The sequence below is a fragment of the Brachyhypopomus gauderio genome, chromosome 18, assembly GCF_052324685.1.
Source record: "Brachyhypopomus gauderio isolate BG-103 chromosome 18, BGAUD_0.2, whole genome shotgun sequence".
NCBI classification, from domain to species: Eukaryota; Metazoa; Chordata; class Actinopteri; order Gymnotiformes; family Hypopomidae; genus Brachyhypopomus; species Brachyhypopomus gauderio.
Window position 1 is genome coordinate 16,793,032 of NC_135228.1, and position 22,079 is coordinate 16,815,110.

Sequence of the window (22,079 nt, forward strand, 5' to 3'; positions counted from 1 at the left end):
CGGCCACTGCAGCTCTGTTACTAGCTCACGTTAGCGTGTGCAGAATGTCTGTCGTATGAGGCATGGGACAGGCACAGGGGTCATTGATCACCGCCGGTCCCCAAGGGATCATTTCAACAGCACGGTGACATAAATAGATGCTGCTCACAAACAACACCCAGAGCTTTCAGAGTGATGTTAAGATGGTTGTTCTTTTCTTTACCACTACCAGACGTTGGGTAAGCAGTGAGTTATATTGATTGTTTTGTACTCTTAGGCATGGCCACTGGAATCAGTACACTTGCTCACTATTGCAGTTGAGTTAAACCCAATAGGTGATCTCTCCATGTCAGTCTGGTAAGTGGAGCTCCAACACCCCTTATGTGATATTATAATAAACGATCCCATACTCACTGTACACTGTTCAGTGGTGGTTAAGAGTGTAATCTCTCTTATGATTTACCAGTGTTTGTCTACTGATGTCAATATCAGTTAAAATTAAAATTTGCAATATTGCAAATAATGCAATATAAACATGTTTTATATATATATAATGTGTATATTCATTTCAAATCTAATCAGTTCAGATGTATCCGTATAATTGACGCTGGCATGGAGCTGTAAGGTGAGCTCTGCTATAAATACCTGAAACTGTAGATACAATATTCACATATAGCCAAAAATATGTAGCTTAATGGTTGCTAGGTTCACATTTCCAAGGCATGTAGTACATCACTAAGCAAAGGTCTTTGCATCAGAAATATACAGTGGGATTTTTCCAACCTATTTTGTTGGTGATGACATGAAATAGTTGCTTTGATTTTGCCTTGATTTCCCCATAGTATCAGAGGCATGATTTGTTTGTATGACCGTGGGCCTCCATCATTTACATTCAGGGAAACATGTCCACGTATCAGCGTGTGGAGATGGGCCTGCTGGTGAAGGAGCATATTTCTCTGTCTCCGTCAGTCCGTTCATTACTTGCCAGCAATTAAAAAAGCAATTGTCACAGAGGCTTTAAAACCTCATTAGTGAAATCCAATATTTTCTTTCTTTCTCTGCCTGACTGGGTATTGAGTCAGCTCCTAACATCATTACCATGAGGAATCATACCAGTGGCTCCCCATGAAAAGGGAGGAGATCAGGCAATGTCCTCCAAGAAGTCTTAATCGTACGTCGCCCATCTGGAGGATGGATGGCCTTCACAACACTGGCACACAGCTGTGTGATATTGAGGAGAGAACTGCTCCTTCAGAGATATGAATATGCGCCTAATAGATTAGAGATCCAGAACTCTGCAGCCTGTGGGTGCCCCTGCTCTTCCTCCTGCTCTTCTTCCTGCTTTTCTTCCTGCTTTTCCTCTTTCTCTTCCTCCTGCTCTTCTTTCTGTTCTTCCTCCTACTCTTCTTCCTGCTCTTCCCCATGCTTTTCCTCCTGTTCTTCTTGCTTTTCTTCTTCCTACTCTTCTTCCTGCTTTTCTTCTTCCTCTTCTTCCTGCTCTTCATCCTACTCTTCTTCCTGCTCTTCTTCCAGCTTTTCTTCTTCTTCTTCTTCCTTCTCTTCTTTCTGCTCTTCCTCCTACTCTTCTTCCTGCTTTTCTTCTTCCTCTTCTTCCTGCTCTTCTTTCTGCTCCTCTTCCTGCTCTTCGTCCTCCTCTTCCTCATGCTCTTCTTCCTCATCTTCTTGCTGCTCTCAGTTTGAATTTGTGGCAACAACTGACATGTATATGTTTGTCAGCTGTCAGCTTTAATAAATCCAGACGATCTGTGCATTTATATAGAATATATCTACAGTCTGGTATTATCAGGCAGTGTGCGGCACAATACTGTACACATCAGTATGTGTGGTGTCTGGAGGCCTCAGGAGGTTGCACTGAGGGTAACAGGGGCACCTTACACAACCATACTGTTAGCAGCTCACCACCCCCCCCCCCCCCCAAGATAGACCTCAACACATAAAATATGGCTGTGTAGGTGAAAGACCTAAAATTCACTACATTAAAGCAAATAAGCGAAGTCTAGTTCTTCTGTTGCCCTTGTGTGTGTGTGTGTGTGTGTGTGTGTGTGTGTGTGTGTGTGTGTGTGTGTGTGTGTGTGTGTGTGTGTGTGTGAGACATCATAGTCCACAGGGCCACCATAGCTAGTTTGTCTCCTCTGGCTGTTCTCTTTACTAAGGGTCGTAAACAATTGGCCTGTGGGCCTGCTGAGAGGCCTTAGCTCTCCTCCCCTGCACGGCCTCCTGTAAACACACAGTATTAATGTAGCCCTCAGTCTCTCTGTCCTCAGGCCATGAATGAAGGACACCACTAAATGATCTCTCATTATTTCCTGCATGTTGGATCTTCATCATTTGTTGTGAGCTGGTAATAGGAAGACAAAACAGGCATTTTCCCAACATTGGACTGGAACAGGAGATAATTTTACACTAATGGAGATCATTTTACACTAATACACATTATCAAAGGTGATTAGTTTTACCTTCTAAATCCCCTTCAGTTCCTGAGAACAAAAATGCTACACATGATCTACACATCAAGGAAAAAACAACAATTAAACTACATATAGACATGCTTGACCCTTCATGTGAGACTGGTAATGACTGGTAGAAGATATTTACTGATGGGGTTACATGACCAGACCCCTTGAAAGAAAATAGCTAAAACTGAATATGGCACTGGGTAGAACTGATAACTAACCAGTTAAGCATCCTGCAGTGTCAGGAATGCTTGAATGTCTTGAGGTTATGGATATCTCTAGAAGTATTTTCACAGAAGTTTAGGATTTTAACAGGCCTTATTAACCATTATAAATGTAATGCGCGTGCTAAGCCTATGTTAGTGTAATGAGACACTAATTAATAAAAGCACAATTTACATCTTACAACTTTAGATAATTTAGTATTTTTTTCATGGTGTAGCCCATCAACTCTTCTTTCTGCTCTTCCTCCTATAGAGCTATGTAGCCCATCATTTTGGGCTTACCCAGGTAATATGATGTTTTTATGGAAATTATGAGTACTGCAGGAACTAAACTGAAAACAATATCATAATTATATTTGAGGGTTAATGTCTATATGAGACCACACGACCTAGCAAACCCACGGCCGAGCACAGAGTTGGAACCAGTGACGGGGGGTAATGGGGTAGGTAGGGTCCAGTGACGGGGGTAATGGGGTAGGTAGAGTCCAGTGACGGGGGGTAATGGGGTAGGTAGAGTCCAGTGACGGGGGGTAATGGGGTAGGTAGGGTCCAGTGACTGGGGGTAATGGGGTAGGTAGGGTCCAGTGACTGGGGGTAATGGGGTAGGTAGGGTCCAGTGACGGGGGGTAATGGGGTAGGTAGGGTCCAGTGACTGGGGGTAATGGGGTAGGTAGGGTCCAGTGACGGGGGGTAATGGGGTAGGTAGGGTCCAGTGACTGGGGGTAATGGGGTAGGTAGGGTCCAGTGACTGGGGGTAATGGGGTAGGTAGGGTCCAGTGACGGGGGGTAATGGGGTAGGTAGGGTCCAGTGACTGGGGGTAATGGGGTAGGTAGGGTCCAGTGACTGGGGGTAATGGGGTAGGTAGGGTCCAGTGACGGGGGGTAATGGGGTAGGTAGGGCCTTGCAGATCACCCTGCCCTTACTGGACCAGGAGAATGCTGGACTATCTGCTGAACAATAAGAACAATAAGAGTCAGTCAGTTATCCAGGAGCTTTTTACTCATGATGTATCACATCATCTTATCGCCAACGGGAAATCGGAGAGAAGTGTCAAATGTAAACAAACGAGGGTTGCCATGGATATGACTGGAGTACAGTATGCGATAACCTTGGGCTACAGGGAGTTTAGAATGATTGGACAGGACCAAACAATGGGAATGGTGTAAGGAATGTGGGAAACAAATAAAAGACAGTGGAACGACCACATCAAACTTTATAAGGCACCTGAGAACACACCTGGATAGGTTTGTTTACTTGATGCTAACCACTTAGCCTTCAATACAGCTAACATATATAACAATAATCTCCTGTCCCTAAGCTTGTCCTGGTATTTTCTTGACTTAGACTCTAGCCAAGACTTGTGACCTGACTTGAACTTGTATTTTGTGACTTTTGAACATCACTGCATCTGACTTTTCAATGGTCTTCTTCACGGGATTTCCTTCAAAATGTTGGACTAAGTCAAAGAGATTTGAATACAAACCATAATGTGAATAACTAAAAAATATTTGAAAGATTTTACACTATGCAATGAGAAAACACTGCTTACTTTATGCACAACACAACCTGCTTTGTGGTATTATCATCCTGATGCCCAGTGGTAAACAAGGTAGCAACGGCACAGCAGAGGTGGGGACTCGAGTCACATGACTTGGACTCGAGTCAGACTCGAGTCATTAATATTAAGACTTTTGACTTGACTTGAAAAAATATTCGGAGACTTAGACTTGACTTGGACTTTTACTTCAATAACTTGGGACTTGAATTGGACTTGAACCTGTTTACTTGCAAAGACTTGATTTTTTTTAACCCCAAATCTAAATTTTAAAACGCATATTAATGTTTATAAAGTGCGCCCCATTAATTTCATCTCCGTCCTTCTGACGCAGACCGGTGTTACACCAGATTCTGTGACCGTCGAGTTTTGTGACCACAGGGGGCGCAATTTTACAGTTTCTGTTCAGAGGCACAAATGCTTTACGAATGCTGCGTAAACTATGCTGATGCACTTTCTTTACTCGTTTTGTTGGTGTCCACGAGCCAAAATATGACAGATGTTTATATTTACATTTATCGTCTCTTAATTACATAAATGTAAACAAGATTTACCATCCCCTCACCATTGTAGCCAACAAAGAAATCATGAATGGGATGTACAGGTGAGCCTTTTTAACTGGGGTCACCAATTCTGACGGCCGCCATCAGAATATGTGACCCCACTGAATCTCCAGGTAACAATAGCACACCGTGACCCCACAATAACAGAAAACAATGAAAAAATAACCCTAACCTTTTATTAGTCTATATTTAAACATTTTATCCAAATGTTTAGAATAATCATTCGTAATGACAGCATCTTGCTTTCGATGAAGCTTGCTATTTTCGTTTAAAATGATGTAACGAAACATTCTTGTTTAAGTACATTTATGTAATTAAGAGAAGATACAGTTGTGATCAAATTTATTCAACCCCCAATGCTGCGAAGGGTTTTATGGAATTCAGTGTACATTTGTAATTGTGTTCATAATGAAATCTTACAAGGACTTGTTAAAGAACTAAATGCAACTAAGATAGCATCAATTTTTTTTGTCATAAAGTATTAAATGGCCTTTTTGTGATTTCTTCATTGACACAATTATTCAACCCCTTTACGACTACCACTCCTAAGAACAGAGGTTCATTCCAGTGTTTTCCATCAGGTATTGAAAACATCTGTGGATGTCAACGAGCAGCAATCAAGCATGATAAGCACCAATTAGGCAGATTTAAAAGGACTGTGATACTCAGCTCCTTCTAGACATCTACTGGTGTGTTTCCAAGCATGGTGAAGGCAAGAGAATGGTCCCAGAAGACAAGAGAAGAGGTTATTGCTCTTCACAAGAATGGCAATGGATATAAAAAGATTGCGAAGTTGTTAAATATTCCAAGAGACACTATCGGAAGTATCATTCGCAAGTTCAAGTTAAAGGGCACAGTGGAAACGTTACCTGGTCGTGGCAGAAAGAAGATCCTGACCGCGACTGCTGTGCGCTACCTGAAGCGTAATGTGGAGAAAAATCCCCGCGTGACTGCTAAGGAACTGAAAAAAGACCTGTCAGATGTGGGCACTGAAGTTTCAGCTCAGACAATAAGGCGCGCACTGCATAACGAAGACCTCCATGCCAGAACGCCCAGACGCACCCCCTTGCTGACTCCAAAGAACAAGAAAAGTCGACTGCAGTATGCCAAAAGTCATGTGGACAAGCCACAAAGGTTTTGGAACAGTGTACTGTGGTCAGATGAAACTAAATTAGAACTGTTTGGGACAATGGACCAGCGCTATGTTTGGAGAAGGAAGAACCAGGCTTATGAACAAAAGAACACCTTGCCTACTGTGAAGCATGGCGGGGGGTCAATTATGCTTTGGGGCTGTTTTGCTTCTAATGGTACAGGAAAGCTTCAACGTGTGCAGGGTACCATGAATTCCCTTCAGTACCAGGAGATCTTGGAGGAAAATGTGATGGAGTCAGTCACAAACCTGCGGCTTGGGAGACGTTGGACCTTCCAACAGGACAATGATCCGAAGCACACATCCAAGTCCACTAGAGCATGGTTGAACATGAAAGGCTGGAACATTCTAGAGTGGCCATCGCAATCACCAGACTTAAATCCAATTGAGAACCTCTGGTGGGACCTAAAGAAGGCAGTTGCAGTGCGCAAGCCTAAGAATGTGACTGAACTGGAGGCTTTTGCCCATGAAGAATGGGCTAAGATACCCATAGGTCGCTGCAAGACACTTGTGTCAAGCTATGCTTCACGCTTGAAAGCTGTCATAACTGGAAAAGGATGTTGTACTAAGTACTAAAAAATAATGTCACTAGGGGGTTGAATAAAACTGATAATGATGTGAGCACAGTAAAGACATTTGTGGTTATTCCATCATAAATATTATGTTATGTTTGTCTAATTTATAAGTGCCTCTTTGATATAATTGTAAATAAGATGACTGAAATGATCAAAATCAATGTCAAACTGGCCAAAACACTTTATTTCAGTGGGGGTTGAATAAATTTGATCACAACTGTAAAATGTAAATGATCTGTCATCTTTTGGCTTGCGGACACCAACAAAACGAGTAAAGAAACGCATCAGTGTAGCATTCGTAGCGTTGGTGCCTGTAGCGTTGGTGCCTGTAAAAAAAAAAGACTCGAAAGGACTTGAAATTCCAAGTTTCAGACTTGGGACTTGACTTGACGGTTGCTTGTCTTGACTCGAGACTTGACTTGAGTTGACTGTCTTTGCTTGAGACTTGACTCGGGGACTTGAGGATAAAGACTTGGACTTACTTGAGACTTGCAAAACACTGACTTGGTCCCACCTCTGCGGCACAGTATTGCCTGTTTGGACAGTGTCCATTTGAAACAATAAAGGCTCCAATAATACAACTGAACACAATGCCAGAACTGAACAGAACTTCCCTCTGTAGCTCTGTGTTGCAGGTGCAGGCAGCTTCCAGGGCTGTGAACCTGCTCAGGTGCTTCTGGCTGCTGATAGGGGCCCTGTGGGTGAATTATACGTTGCTCCTCCTTTGCAATTAGAGGCCCGTCAACCCTTAAAATTTTGCGCTGTGGTTATTACTGAGGACTAATTTATGGTTATTTATAGAAGCAAAGCTTCCTTCTTCCAAGCAAACCTTTCAGAAGTATGTGTTTGTATGTTTGTGTGTGTGTGTGTGTGTGTGTGTGTGTGTGTGTGTGTGTGTGTGTGTGTGTGTGTGCGCGTGCGTGTGTGTTTGGTGCTGTCATTAGAGCAGGAGAATGATTCTGCAGGCCTGCAGTACTAATGGGATCTCCTCTGGAGAAGCCGACATTTTCAGAATAGAGGCTTCATGTTTGTGGAGTTTCTCTGTCTCTGCCAGTGTGGCCATGGTTCATTCAGTCAACCAAACAATTTTTCGATCGAACTGTGTGTCAGAAAGGATCAGTCTGAAAGAGCTGTCTGAACTTCAGTGAGCCTTCATTCAATCCAACAAGTAAAAATAATAATTTTTAATAGGTTACAGGTTTCCAGGCAATCACCCACTGGTGTTGGTTGGGACAGGGGGGGGGGTTAGTGGTGGGGGGGGGGGGGGGGTAAATTGTTATGGTGGGGTTGGGTGGAGTGATTGGTGGTTAGTGGTTGGGGCGAGGGGGGGGGGGGGGGGGGTGGTTAGGGATTGTGGCAGGGGGGGGTTAGTGGTTGGGGCAGGGACCCATTGATCTCTGGCTGTTTGAGCAGTGCTTATATTCCAGACTGTTGCTGTTCCTCTCGAATTGCTGGGTGTGATCGTGGCATGTGATCCACGCAAGGAGATTCTGCTGAAGTAGGTGGAGCCCTTGCTTCCACACCAGAGCCTCATTAGTACCTGATGCTGGGACGATTTAATCAGTGTCAGTCATTCTAGGGTGGGCGAAAGCATATAAGCATTCGTGGTTGCTGTGGTCATGGAGGGAAATGTCTTACAACTTGGTTGCTCTGAGAAACCACACCCGCCTTGTCAACGTCCACTTTCTCATGCTGACATGGACAGTCACAGCACTCACAGACATTACTCTTTCACTAGACCCTCTTGGGTGGGTGCCAGGCCCGTTTACCTGAGCACACCTTCTCTCACTTTCCATGCGGAAGCATAACCAATGGACTGTTTTGCTCCCAGCAGGTCAGCACTGAAAACGTGTTTGCACTGATGATGGGACTGTGCAGGTGACATAACCGTCAGCTCCACACGCAAGGTTCCTGGGATTTCCCGTTTTTGCCCTGAAATTCTCTTAAACTGCCATATTCTTCATCTTCTCTGTTGTCTGCCTGGGTGGTAATGGAGAATGATGTGTATTTAAGAGTAATTGGATGGTTATTCAGACTGTAACCATGCAGAAGTATGATTTTCACACTCTAATTTACTGAAGCTTTGCCAAAGTAATGATATAACCCTTTAAATGGTAGTAATCTTGCTTGTAGAGAGGATCGTTTTTCTATTAATTATGCATTTTTTATTGCTGAAACAACCTTAATTCCTTCTTCCAAAATATTCTGTCCTGCTGTGCATTATGTCGGACTTCCTTAATAGCCACAGGTTGATTTGAGCAGGTTTGAATCGATTATCACGACAGGGAGAACATGCTTGCTCTGCTTTAAGGGTTCAATTAGAAGACCAATTACGCTGTATATATACTACATATATTTTCAGTCTCTTTTTCACAGTGTTCATTTATAATTTGTGTGTAGTCTTTGGCTAGACTGGGAGTTTGAGCCCCCTCTATAGGATGTCTCTGCATATAAGAACAGTGCGTTCTCTCTCTCTCTCTCTCTCTCTCTCTCTCTCTCTCTCTCTCTCTCTCTCTCTCTCTCTCTCTCTCTCTCCCTTGCTCTGTCTGTCTGTCTGCCTCTCTTCCTGTTTCTTCTCTTCCTCTCTTTCAGAGATGGAGTAGTTTGACTGCCCCACTCCCCTGTGTCTTTCATTGTAAACGGCAGCGGTCCTTGAGGAGAGCAGAGAGGAGCTTGTTAACCGCTTGTTGCTCTCGTCCGTACAGTGAAGTCATACCTTCCATGGCTTGTTTTGCTCACTGGTGATGTCATCACCAGCCAATCAGCAGGCGCTGCTGCAGTAGGCGGTGGATGCAGGGGGAGTCTGGGGTATACGCTCGGGGGACGTGCTAGCAACCCAGCGTCTCTCATCAGCACATCATTATGAGAGCTAGATGGAGGAGAGACGTAGAGAGATAGAGGGAGGGAGAGAAAGATTTACTGAAAGACATAGAAAGAAAGAGTGCGAGAGAGAGAAAGCAAAGGCAGCTGAGAATATCTAATCACAACCGTAAGCATGATCCACTTAACATTTGAATAAGACGGCATTAAACCATGGTATTTTCACGTTATATATTATGTCATGTATGTAGTGCTTGACCTATAATAAACCTAAATGTCCTGGGTTTACAGGACTATGATGTATCATATATACTGTGATGGTAGTCCTGTTCTCTGTGGCTATGGTGTATGCTAGTGTGGTTATGTCAACCAGTCTTTCATTTGGTGGTGACCTCCAACCAAGGTGACTGCTTCTGTGTGGAGTGAGGAAGAGGAGTGAGCCGGGACACACTGTGTGCATCTGTGTGTGTTTCAGTGATTCATGGTTCTCTTTGCAGAGCACACTAATGAAACTGCAGTTGAGATGACTGGAGGGGAATTGTGGGAATTATTTTTTGTTCTCTTTGTCAGTGGGGATTGGCATTGTCCCTGTCATGTTTAGCTTCATGTTACAGTAATTGCAAAGCACAAAACACATCATAACATTGTATTGATCAATATGTGGGCTGTCCTGGTGTTTATGTGTAAAGTGATGTGAGTGATAAAGCAATGTTGACACATTACAGTAGTGTTGTGTCTTCTGCCTAAAGAATCATCTCAGTTGTGGTCAAGTAAACATGAGTGAATGAGCGTGCACAGGAGTGAATGAGCATGCATGAGAGTGAATGAGTGTGCACAGGAGTGAATGAGCGTGCACAAGAGTGAATGAGTGTGCACAGGAGTGAATGAGCGTGCACGAGAGTGAATGAGCGTGCACGGGAGTAAATGAGTGTGCACGGGAGTAAATGAACGTGCACGGGAGTGAATGAAGGTGCACGGGAGTAAATGAGTGTGCACGGGAGTGAGTGAGCGTGCACGGGAGTGAATGAGGGTGCACGGGAGTGAATGAGGGTGCACGGGAGTGAATGAGGGTGCACAGGAGTAAATGAGCATGCACAGGAGTGAATGAGCGTGCGTGCACGGGAGTGAATGAGCATGCACAGGAGTGAATAAGTGTGCACGGGAGTGAATGAGTGTGCACAGGAGTGAATGAGTGTGCACATGAGTGAATGAGCATGTGTATTGATTTTTAAAATAGCTACACTGTATCCGGTTCTAAAGTTTATTCATGCAGGAATCAACTGGAAATCAATGCCATGGCAGAACTCATAGCCTGGAGTATGTCTTAGGATGCTCACTGAGCAGGTGTTTCTCTGCAGGTGCCCACGGAGTCAGAGAAGAGCCTCAGTTCGTGACAGCCCGTGCCGGGGAGACCGTGGTTTTGGGGTGTGACGTGGCCTACCCGCTGGACGGCCAGCCATACGTGGTGGAGTGGTTCAAGTACGGCGTCCCCATCCCCTTCTTCATCAACTTCCGCTTCTACCCCCCTCATGTGGACCCAGAGTACGCCGGTGAGCCCTTGGCCAGAGTTGGGCATACATGCACACACACATGGACATACAGACATATACACACAAACACACATTGCATAGGACATGCAGGGTTGGACATGAATGACCTTGAGGTGTTAGAGGCATGATGTTGGGATGTATATGCTATGATCATAGCAATGCCACTACAGATTATTTCACTGTAACATGATCATAATCCTAGAGTGTACTTCATTGTGTCATAATCCTAGAGTGTACTTCTCCAAAATCTTAGTGTATTTCACTACCAAAATGCCTTCTTCACTTTTTCAGAGTTCATGATTTAGTGATCTGCAGAGACGTAATAATTTACAGTGCATGTTAATATGGTCTTTTGCAGTGGTACAGACTCCATATAAAGAGTGAGTAGTGGCCTAATTCTCTTATATGGTGATGTCCCTCATATGTGAATAATTAAGCGCATTAAAACTAAATTTGCTAGATTTAGCAGCTACAGTTTCATTCCAGTTAGAATATTTTCAATGTTCCTCTTTGACTGCATGCAAATGAATAAAGTGAAATCTGTGCCAGAATTCAGCACCCACAGTAGACTTGTTTCAGTCTACATCAGATAAAACAGGGTTTCAATTCAGCCATCTGAACAATAAAGGGACTGTTTTGGTTCATTAAGTGACATTCCCTTATGAGGACCATATTCAGAAGTCTTCTTTACAATGACACTCCCTTATGAGGACCGTATTCAGGAGCCTTCTTTACAATGTATGAAGGCCCTTTATAGCATCAGAAAATCACTTCGTTTTCCCATGATTTAGTCGTCAGTATTGGGCGTATTACAGTTTTTTCTACAGTTTGCAGAAATCACGTGGCCATTTTATTGCTGTACATAAAAATATATTTGTCTCCTAGTTCACTCCATATTGCATAAACTGAAAGAGATTGTTGACTACTTACCTCCGAGTGTAACTGCTTTACTGGCCCTTATGAACATTACAAAGGCTTATCTAAAAGGCCGGGAGAGCCTGTTCCACTGGATGATATAACCGTCCATTTAGAGAACCCTTTAATCTGTAGTGGTAACTAACAGAATGTTCCAGCACAGTCCTGCCAGGGCGTTTAGGTCTAGGCCTTGAGATCAGAGCCAGAGGTGGAGTGAGAACCAGATGAGGGTGAGGCACATCAAATCTGATGTTTTCCATTCAAATTGGGATTAGCAATTACAACTATTGACATGTAGAGACACAAAGGGCATCATTTACGAGCATGTCAGATTTATGAAAGCACAGAGTCTCTGCTAGTATATCACTAGGGGCAGAATATGCAGTTTTAATAGCTCACACTTGCACTGAATGGTAATGAGATGGAAAAGGAACTCCCTCCCTTGCCCGTAGAGCCACTCCAGTAGACCGCCTCTTCCGTAAACCATCACTACCGTAGACCGCCGCTCCCATAGACCGCCACTCCCATAGACCCGCCTCTTCCGTAGACCACCGCTAGACCAGTAGTATATCACTAGGGGCAGCGGCCGCTCCCGTAGACCACCGCTAGACCAGTAGTATATCACTAGGGGCAGCGGCCGCTCCCGTAGACCGCCGCTCCCGTAGACCGCCATTGGCTGACCACGCCCCTTTTTCACCAGTCATCTCCGTAGCGCCTCTGCCTGCACTTCTGTTCCATGTTCCAACACATTTACAAAATCTCTCCACTTTTATTGCTGCTTCACATATTGGGACTCGCAGCACCAACAAAATGGGGTTTAGCCTCGGTGATCCCTCACCCTGCGGACATAGGAGCTCACTTGAATGATGCCATATTTCCTGTGTAGTGCGCTCAGCACTAATGTCTCCTCTTCATCACGCCACTGGACTGCTTTGTGGAGGCTCGGGAGTCATCCGCGGGCACAGTTCATAGTGCAGGGGGGAGAGTCGTCTCCAGACAGGACGGGCACTGTGGCCCGGACAGCCTTCCTCTTTCATCTCCCACAACAGACGCTTTTGTCTCCAGCAGCTTGCTGAATGACTCCACAGAAAGCGGCGTGACATGCCTCTGTCTGAGCGAAATGGACTCAAGACTCAAGTCAGGGTTACAGTTATGACTGGAATGGGGGAAAGAGAGCGTGTAAGTTAGAGCTGACTGGAGCTCATTGATTGGGGGCTGAATACGTGTGGTCAACAAAGACAGTAAGAAAACGAGCATATAAGGAGGTGTGTGTGTGTGTGTGTGTGTGTGTGTGTGTGTGTGTGTGTGTGTGTGTGTGTGATTGGTTCACTTTCTATATGTACAAAAAAGAAAGTCACTTTCTCTAGTACTCCTTTTTTAAAGAGAGCATTAGTTATATAAGCACACCAGAGAGAGAGAGTGTGAGAGAGAAACAGAGATAGAACAAGACACAAAGACGGAGAGAGAGAGAGAGAGAGGGAGAGAGAGGAAGAGATAGAGGGTGGTGAGACAGACAGAGAGAGAGCTGCTTGACGCAAGTTTGCTGTATTAACCTCTATAGCATCTGCAGAATGTCTCTACCTGAGTACTATCTTTAACCAGCAGCATGTCTCCGTGTCATGGCTGCATTATCGCTGCTCTAAAGGTATCGCAAGACTTCCCAGTGCTCTCTCCTTTCACTGGCCTGCTGCTCGAGACCGGTGCGGTGTTATCGGTGTCTAGCGGAGCTCCAGCACAGTGACGTCTCATGTTCTCGGCTGTGAGCGAGAATAGTGAACTGGTAGAAGACGCTCTGCACCCTTCTGTGGGAGTCTGAGGTCATCTAAGGGTTTTGAGGAGACCTTGATTTAGAAGAGGCAGGTGACTTGCTTGAGCAGCATTTCAGAATGGGCGTCATTTGACCTCACAGCATTCTCACATGTTCTTTCACACACACTCAGCGTTTCTTTTTTGGTGGGGGGGGGGGGGGGGGGTGTTCTCAGCTGTGAGGATTGTGCTAGGGACTGGGTAGTGGGGATTGCTCCCAGTGCTAGGGTCTGGGTAATGGGGATTGCTCCCAGTGCTAGGGTCTGGGTAGTGGGGATTGCTCCCAGTGCTAGGGACTGGGTAGTGGGGATTGCTCCCAGTGCTAGGGACTGGGTAGTGGGGATTGCTCCCAGTGCTAGGGTCTGGGTAGTGGGGATTGCTCACAGTGCTAGGGACTGGGTAGTGGGGATTGCTCCCAGTGCTAGGGTCTGGGTAGTGGGGATTGCTCACAGTGCTAGGGACTGGGTAGTGGGGATTGCTCCCAGTGCTAGGGCCTGGTTAGTGGGGATTGCTCCCAGTGCTAGGGTCTGGGTAATGGGGATTGCTCCCAGTGCTAGGGTCTGGTTAGTGGGGATTGCTCCCAGTGCTAGGGTCTGGTTAGTGGGGATTGCTCCCAGTGCTAGGGTCTGGGTAGTGGGGGTTGCTCCCAGTGCTAGGGTCTGGTTAGTGGGGATTGCTCCCAGTGCTAGGGTCTGGGTAGTGGGGGTTGCTCCCAGTGCTAGGGACTGGGTAGTGGGGATTGCTCCCAGTGCTAGGGGCTGGTTAGTGGGGATTGCTCCCAGTGCTAGGGGCTGGTTAGTGGGGATTGCTCCCAGTGCTAGGGGCTGGGTAATGGGGGAATGAGGCAGGTGGTGATGGCGTCCATGAGGGTCCTGCATCAGCACAATGAGACCGGGTCAAGGGGAACATCTGGGGCTCTGCCATTGTTAATACTCCAGAGATGCAGGAGCTGAGCGCTACTGCTGACCTACACCATTACAGTATGGATGGGAAACCAAACCCGGTAGAAACCCAAACATGCACCATGTGGGCACACACACGTTTGCTGTGCAGGCATGCATATATTATGCTCATATACTGTTCTTAAATACGCGCAGATATCAAAGAAACACTTCCTGTTTTCATTTATAGGCCTTGGCAGGCGGGCTACAAAACTCTGCCACTTTTACAATAGAGAAAGCTGTCCCAAAGGATAAAGAGGGCACAGAAGGCCATATAAGAGCCTCTGTCGTGGAAATGTGAACTTGCTTTGCCTAAGCTTGATATTGTTGCCTACCATCTGCTCTGAACGGTTGCCAGAGTTCAGAGAAAAAGGCGTAAATCCCCTCCACTGGTTTATCCATGAATACTGCCTGTGTCTGCTGTGGTTACAGATGTGTTTGTCCTCCCTAGGAGTTCAGAGGAACGTGTCAGAAGTCACGCAGAGCCATCGCAGTTCTCTTTTGCATTTGATGTTATTGATTCATAAAATAACACTGCTCCTCAAAAATCCCATCAGAACCTGCCTGACAGGAAATGTTCTGGTCAGGAGCCGATTATGATCTTATGAAGTACAAAGTTTGATCATCAACAAAGTTCTGCTCACACAGCCATTCAGCCGATCGAGTTTATTTAACAGTTTATGTAAGTAGGAGAACTCAAGGACGATGGTTTGTTTGAGCAGGATCTCTGATCTTAGGAAATGCAAATATAGGTGCTACAGAGGGAGAAACTTTAAACATATACTCCACTGCAATAACTCCACTGCAGATTCCATCTTGGTGAGATAGATAAATGCAATAAATATTTTTAGATGCCAGCAGTTTTTAGCATAGTTAGTTATGACTCTTTAACATGTATGGCCTCCTTTACGTGTCGGTTTTAACTGGCTGTCAGCTTTGCCTCAGGTTAATTTACTGCAGTGCTACATCGACATTGGCACTATTATTGCCTCTCAAACTTTATGAAAGGGAATTTAATACCACGTCACATGTTTTGCGTAGCGTAGCGCATGTGTCACGTGATATGAACCTGACCCACTATGACTCCGTGTGTCACGTGTTATGAACCTGACCCACTATGACTCCGTGTCACGTGATATGAACCTGACCCACTATGACTCCGTGTGTCACGTGATATGAACCTGACCCACTATGACTCCATGTGTCACGTGTTATGAACCTGACCCACTATGACTCCGTGTGTCACGTGTTATGAACCTGACCCACTATGACTCCGTGTGTCACGTGATATGAACCTGACCCACTATGACTCCGTGTGTCCCGTGTTATGAACCTGACCCACTATGACTCCGTGTGTCACGTGATATTCATGGCTTCTCTTGCAGCTACAATTTTACACACTTTTGTACCCAAGTATTTCACTGCCACCCACAGGCATCTTGCTAAATATTTCTGCCCCCCCCCCCCCCATTTCGTGTTAATTGTTTCACTCATGTCAAATCTATTTTGTTTCCGACTTCTGCTCAAGGCTGCTGTGAGATCTGTGGCTGATGAGATGTGTGTGTGTCCCTCACACAGGTCGAGCCACCCTGCATGGAAAGTCGTCTCTGCGTATTGAGCGGGTGCGCTCGGAGGACCAGGGCTGGTACGAGTGCAGGGTCCTGATGCTGGAGCAACAGTACGACACCTTCCACAATGGCAGCTGGGTGCACCTCACCGTGAACGGTGAGTCTCCGCCCCGGCTGTCCTCGTGCTGATCTGAGGACAGTTTCGCTTGATCTTTCATCGAGATCCAGCTGGGATTCGAGTCGGGGCAGCTGCTCCCAGATCAGCGTGTCACCCGGGTCACCCGGATCCCCTTCGCCTGGGTGGTACCGCCCACTGTTGCTCAGAGAGCCGCCTTCTTCTTCTCCACCTGCGCACCAGCTCATGAATATTCATCACAGCTCATCGCTCTCATGAATATTCATCACGGCTCAGTGCTCTCCCCTCCCTTACTTCAGCATCTGCTGGATAATTGAATGGGCGTTTACCTTCTGCAGTTTTCTGGGGAATCAGGCACGTTTGGCTCATTGGTGCTAAGTGTTGAGGTGGCTGGATCACATTTCTAAATTGGGACGGCCCATCTCGCCGTCTCTTCTACTGGAGCAGGCCACTGTGAGCTGGACAGACTAGAGCAGCTCTTCCTGTCTGCGTCAGGCCAGGTTGATTTACCATGTTGGCTACCCATGCAACGGAGGAGTGTGTGTTTGTGTGTTGTGTGTGTGTGTGTATATGTGTGTGTGTGTGTTTGTATTTGTGTGTTTAATGAGTATGGCATTAAATTTGTCAGCTCAGCAGAGACAAGGTGGAGTGTTGACAGGTTGGTTTATCAGCAGCGTGTGTGTGTGAGTGAGTGTGTGTGTGTGTGTGTGTGTGTGTGTGTGTGTGTGTGTGTGTGTGTGTGTGTGTGTGTGTGTGTGTGTGTGTGTATAGGGGTGTAAGTGCCTTGTGAAGCCTGCGTGACTCACTAAACATAATGCTACTCTTTGTGTTTGAGTGCATGTTTCCCGTCGACCACCACCTACAGTCACACTGTGGCCCCACCAGGCCTATTCTCCCATTCATCCCACACTGCAGTGCCCCCCATTCATCCCTACACGCCCTGGGAAGGCCCAGACCAGCCATCACTCCATTGCTTTAGCCTCACTGGAATTTGTCTGCCGAGAGTTACAGAGTTCTTTTCCCTCTGTGAGCAAATACAGCTCCAAGCATTTGCAGGCGTGCGTGAGCATGCGTGTGCACGTGGCCTGTTGCTGAATCCCAGAGAAACAGAGAAGAGCGAGCCCGGCACAGAGCGGTGGGCAGCGGGCAGCGGGCGTGCCTCAATGAGGCTCTGCTCCTGTGTGCGGCGCGCTAATGGAGGAGAAGTTGGCACTCGGCGGAGTGGGGCTGAGTGAGCGTCTCACACCGAGGGTTTGATCCCAGCAGCCTCCCGCGTCAGCGGCACAGTTCCTGTGATTTTCTCAACCTCACACACCGCTCACGAGCTGCTCGGGCCACGTGGCACACGTCACGCAGAACGAGGGAGAGGGAAGGAGGGGTGGGGGAGCGGCGGGGATGATGTAATATGTCACCAGTGCTGCAGCAGGAGTTAGGTGTGTGTGTGTGTGTGTGTGTGTGTGTGTGTGTGTGTGTGTGTGTGTGTGTGTGTGTGTACATGTATGTCTAGGGCCGTGTAAGTGTGTAACAAATTTTTTTTCAAGTATTCTCATGTTAGATGCTTATACTCTTATATATGCTGTTCACTGGGTCTAGATCCCCTAAACTGCCACCTCTATAGTGCTGAAACAGAATTACCCTGAAGCTTTTGAAATAGCAGTGGCCTCAGCCTGCTGGATCTAATCTGCCCCTCTCATAGCCGCCTTTCAGTCTGATGGAACAAAACTGCCTCTCAGTCTGGTGAAACAGAACTGCCTCTCAGTCTGATGGAACAAAACTGCCTCTCAGTCTGGTGAAACAGAACTGCCTCTCAGTCTGGTGAAACAGAACTGCCTCTCAGTCTGGTGAAACAGAACTGCCTCTCAGTCTGGTGAAACAGAACTGCCTCTCAGTCTGATGGAACAAAACTGCCTCTCAGTCTGGTGAAACAGAACTGCCTCTCAGTCTGATGGAACAAAACTGCCTCTCAGTCTGGTGAAACAGAACTGCCTCTCAGTGTGGTGAAACAGAACTGCCTCTCAGTGTGGTGAAACAGAACTGCCTCTCAGTGTGGTGAAACAGAACTGCCTCTCAGTGTGGTGAAACAGAACTACCTCTCAGTGTGGTGAAACAGAACTGCCTCTCAGTCTGGTGAAACAGAACTGCCTCTCAGTCTGGTGAAACAGAACTGCCTCTCAGTCTGGTGAAACAGAACTGCCTCTCAGTGTGGTGAAACAGAACTGCCTCTCAGTGTGGTGGAACAGAACTGCCTCTCAGTGTGGTGAAACAGAACTGCCTCTCAGTGTGGTGAAACAGAACTGCCTCTCAGTCTGGTGGAACAGAACTGCCTCTCAGTCTGGTGAAACAGAACTGCCTCTCAGTCTGGTGAAACAGAACTGCCTCTCAGTCTGGTGAAACAGAACTGCCTCTCAGTCTGGTGAAACAGAACTGCCTCTCAGTGTACTCAAGATGAACTTTGGCTGTCTAGAGCAGAAGGGAAATCTGTCTCCCAAGCTCCATTTTACAAATGACCAGATTCTTTGTCATTACTATCCAGCCTGTTCAAGCCAACACACCTTGTGTGAAACATATACAGCAGACTGAACATACACAGTGCAAAGATTTGAGATCATGGTCAATATTAACTTACCAAAAGACTCTGTTGCTGACAGCAGAAAAAGAATAGACACCAGTATATCAGACAGATTTTTTTTTCACATCCACTTATGTAGCATGAACAAGGAATCTTTTATTCTCTAGTCTGTTTGATCTGCAGACATGCCTGTCAAGGTAACGTTATGGTGAAGAGAGGAAGAGAGAGGATGAGGGAGAGGAGGAGGAGGAGGAAGGCATGGGCAGCTTACGTGGGACATTTACGTAAATTTCTACTCTACATAAATCTCTTCTCTTACTGCCTGTCTGCTCGCACATATAGAGTATATGGTAATAAGGTTCAGTTATTGGGGCAGTTCAACTAAACATCATGCATGATTAATCTCTTTCTCTCTCTCTCTCTCTCTCTTTCTCTCTTTCTTATTTATGAGTGTAAACAGCCTGGTGGTTTGTTTGTCATTGCTGTGTGTCTAAATTATTATGAAATTATTTAAGCTTCGGTTGTAATCGTCCATTTTAGTATGTGCTAGACATGACTATACAAAGATTTTTTTTTTGCTAACAGCTGGCTGCTCTGACCAGTCTAGTTGCTGTGTTGAGGCAGGTTGCTGTGATGACCAAACCCCCCCCCCGCTTCTGTTCACTCATATGAATTGAGCCTGTATGTCATTAGCATAAGCCCCGCCTCCCTGCTCCCACCCTGCACTCTGTTCATTCACAGTAGGTCCCAGGCGTTTGGCTACTGCTCAACACAGTAATGGCTCACAATTGAACTGCAAATAAAAGGGGCCCCCGTATAGATGAACATTACGATAATGACCCTGCGGCGGCAGTAATTGTGTCGGCGAGGAACCGCCGTGCCCTGTGGCGGAGGTGAGAGATTCTGTTGTCATAGGAACAGGGATATTGGTCTAAATACTCAATTGCTAGTAGCAGGGTCAGGGGGGAGAGCAGAGCGGTTAAATGCAGTGGTGCGTGGCAGTGAGACAGGGCTAACCCTGCAGGATTGAGTGAAGTCGTCCCCCCCCCCCCCCCTCCCCCCCCCCCCCCACACACACACACACACACACACACACACACACACACACACACACACACACAGGGGGCGAGCTGTGGGCCCTCACACTGAGGCCCAGGTGTGAACACATCCTGCTCCAAATTGGCTTGGTTGGCTGAGCCATGTTGCCCGTGTGCTGTGCCGTCACGTTTGCAGGTTTCTGCCGGTCACTGTTACGCAAACGCGTGATGAAGCTCTGGGCAGGAATCACTTTAGACCCCAGAAGTGTAATGCAGTTAGGAACATAATGGGCAGACATGATGGACATAGTGGGAAAAACACGTTTCATATGTTTGACATGTTTGAATAAAAGGGAATGAGAGGAGCTGTCCAGTGCTGGTTGCTGTAAAATGTCTCAGCGTGATGTCTAGATACAGTTATAGTTCCTGCAGGTTCATTGAGCAACCACACTATGTGATCAGTGCTGTGTCTTTTGCTTTTTCATGCCTATAAGCCATTTTCAATGAGGAATTCATCATCGCTCCAGGGCTCTAAATGGTCGCTGGACAGATGTGTGTTTAAATAGAGGTCAGTGTCAGCTTCTGAGGAGGAGGGTAGGATAGACCGTAACTCAGCGTATGATGTATAATGCTTTAACACAGTCATGGCAAAGCTTGGACAATTCGTCTTAATAAGACCTACAGCAGTTTCCAAATTGCTCTTCCAGACAAGCTGCACTGACCTGCACATATCTGTGATCAACTAATCATGGTGCAACAGGTAAATACACTAAATCTGAACCTGTCCGTGGTCCTGACTCTGTTGATTCTGAACGCTGTCCATGGTGCTGATGGCATTACAAGTTTCCGTTGCTACATTTGTCACAGAAAAGCAAGCAATATGCTTCAGTGACTATATAGGAGGCAGTATGGGCTGAAATTAAGACTCTTTTTGCCTCAGTTTACAACAGCAGCAGAAGATGATGGGGAAATTATATATGAAGGCTACAATGTACAGAAGCGCTATTGGCTTTAGTATATCTGCCAGTACAGATTGCAAACATACAGCCTAGTTTTCCATTTGTGGTAGAATTCAATGTCTGTACAGTAGTGTCACCAAAATAATATTTGATGTGTAAACCATTAATCCTTCAGGGATTTCAATTTCTTATTATTATTGCCAAAGTGTTTCCTAACTTCATTGTCTGAATACTGAATACTGATAATTACACTCCATTCTCTGAAACATGTGTTCAATAGTTGCATAAATAAAAACCTGGCAACCCAAACAATGATTTCATGCTCCTGTAACACTTGCAGGAGGTAGGATTGACTGAAGAAAATAGTTATTGAGAGAGATATTGTCATTTTATGTCATAGAATATGTCATATTCTTCTTATGTATTTACCATCTTTTTGTGTAGTGAAGCTATTGTTCTATACTACCAATTAAGTCTAAATGTTATGTTTTAAAATGAGCTATTTACAGTAATAATGCCAGCAGGATTGTCAGTCATGAAACAATCAAAGGTCAAACAAAGGTTACACAATCAAAGGTGATTATATTAAATATAATTATATTTTATATATGAAGCAATGAAAGTCCTTCATTGCTTATGAGTTAATGAAGGACATCTTCATTAGTGCCCTGAATATTTTAATGACTTTATGACTTCTTTTTCTACACTTGCAGTTGCTCTTTGAAACACACACACACACACACACACACACACACCCACACACACACACACACACACACACACACACACACACGCACGCACGCACGCATGCACACACACACACACACACACACACACACACACACACACACACACACACACACACACACACAAATGAAGATGGATAATGTAGTGGTTAAGACAACTGCCCTTTTTATAAAAAACGGAAAGACTGAATGTGTTTGCGCATATATGTATATGCATGCACAAATGTGTGTATGTGTGTGTGTGTGTGTGTGTGTGTGTGTGTGTGTGTGTGTGTGTGTGTGTGTGTGTGTGTATGGGTGGGTGGTTGGTTAGTTGTGTGTGACAGGAACATGGGCTTGTAGGCAGAGATAAGCTACTTTGTGTGGATGATCTCCATTAGTTCTAACCAAAGAGAATTTCCTCATTATGATTTGTCTCTAAAATGATGGTTATGGTATTTTTGTGTGTGTCTGTAATGAGCCGAAGGTTTCGGTTCATCTCCTCTCTCTACATCGACGCTGTAAAGCAGAT

At 45.7% G+C, this 22,079-nt stretch overlaps 1 protein-coding gene across 1 annotated transcript in view; it reads left to right on the forward strand.

Annotated features, from left to right (window-relative positions):
- igsf9bb (immunoglobulin superfamily, member 9Bb) overlaps positions 1–22,079 on the forward strand; it is a 93,898-nt gene that overhangs the window by 19,342 nt on the left and 52,477 nt on the right. The window contains 2 exon segments of the mRNA XM_076980277.1: positions 10,700–10,891; positions 16,132–16,278. Coding sequence (XP_076836392.1) covers positions 10,700–10,891; positions 16,132–16,278 — 339 coding nt within the window.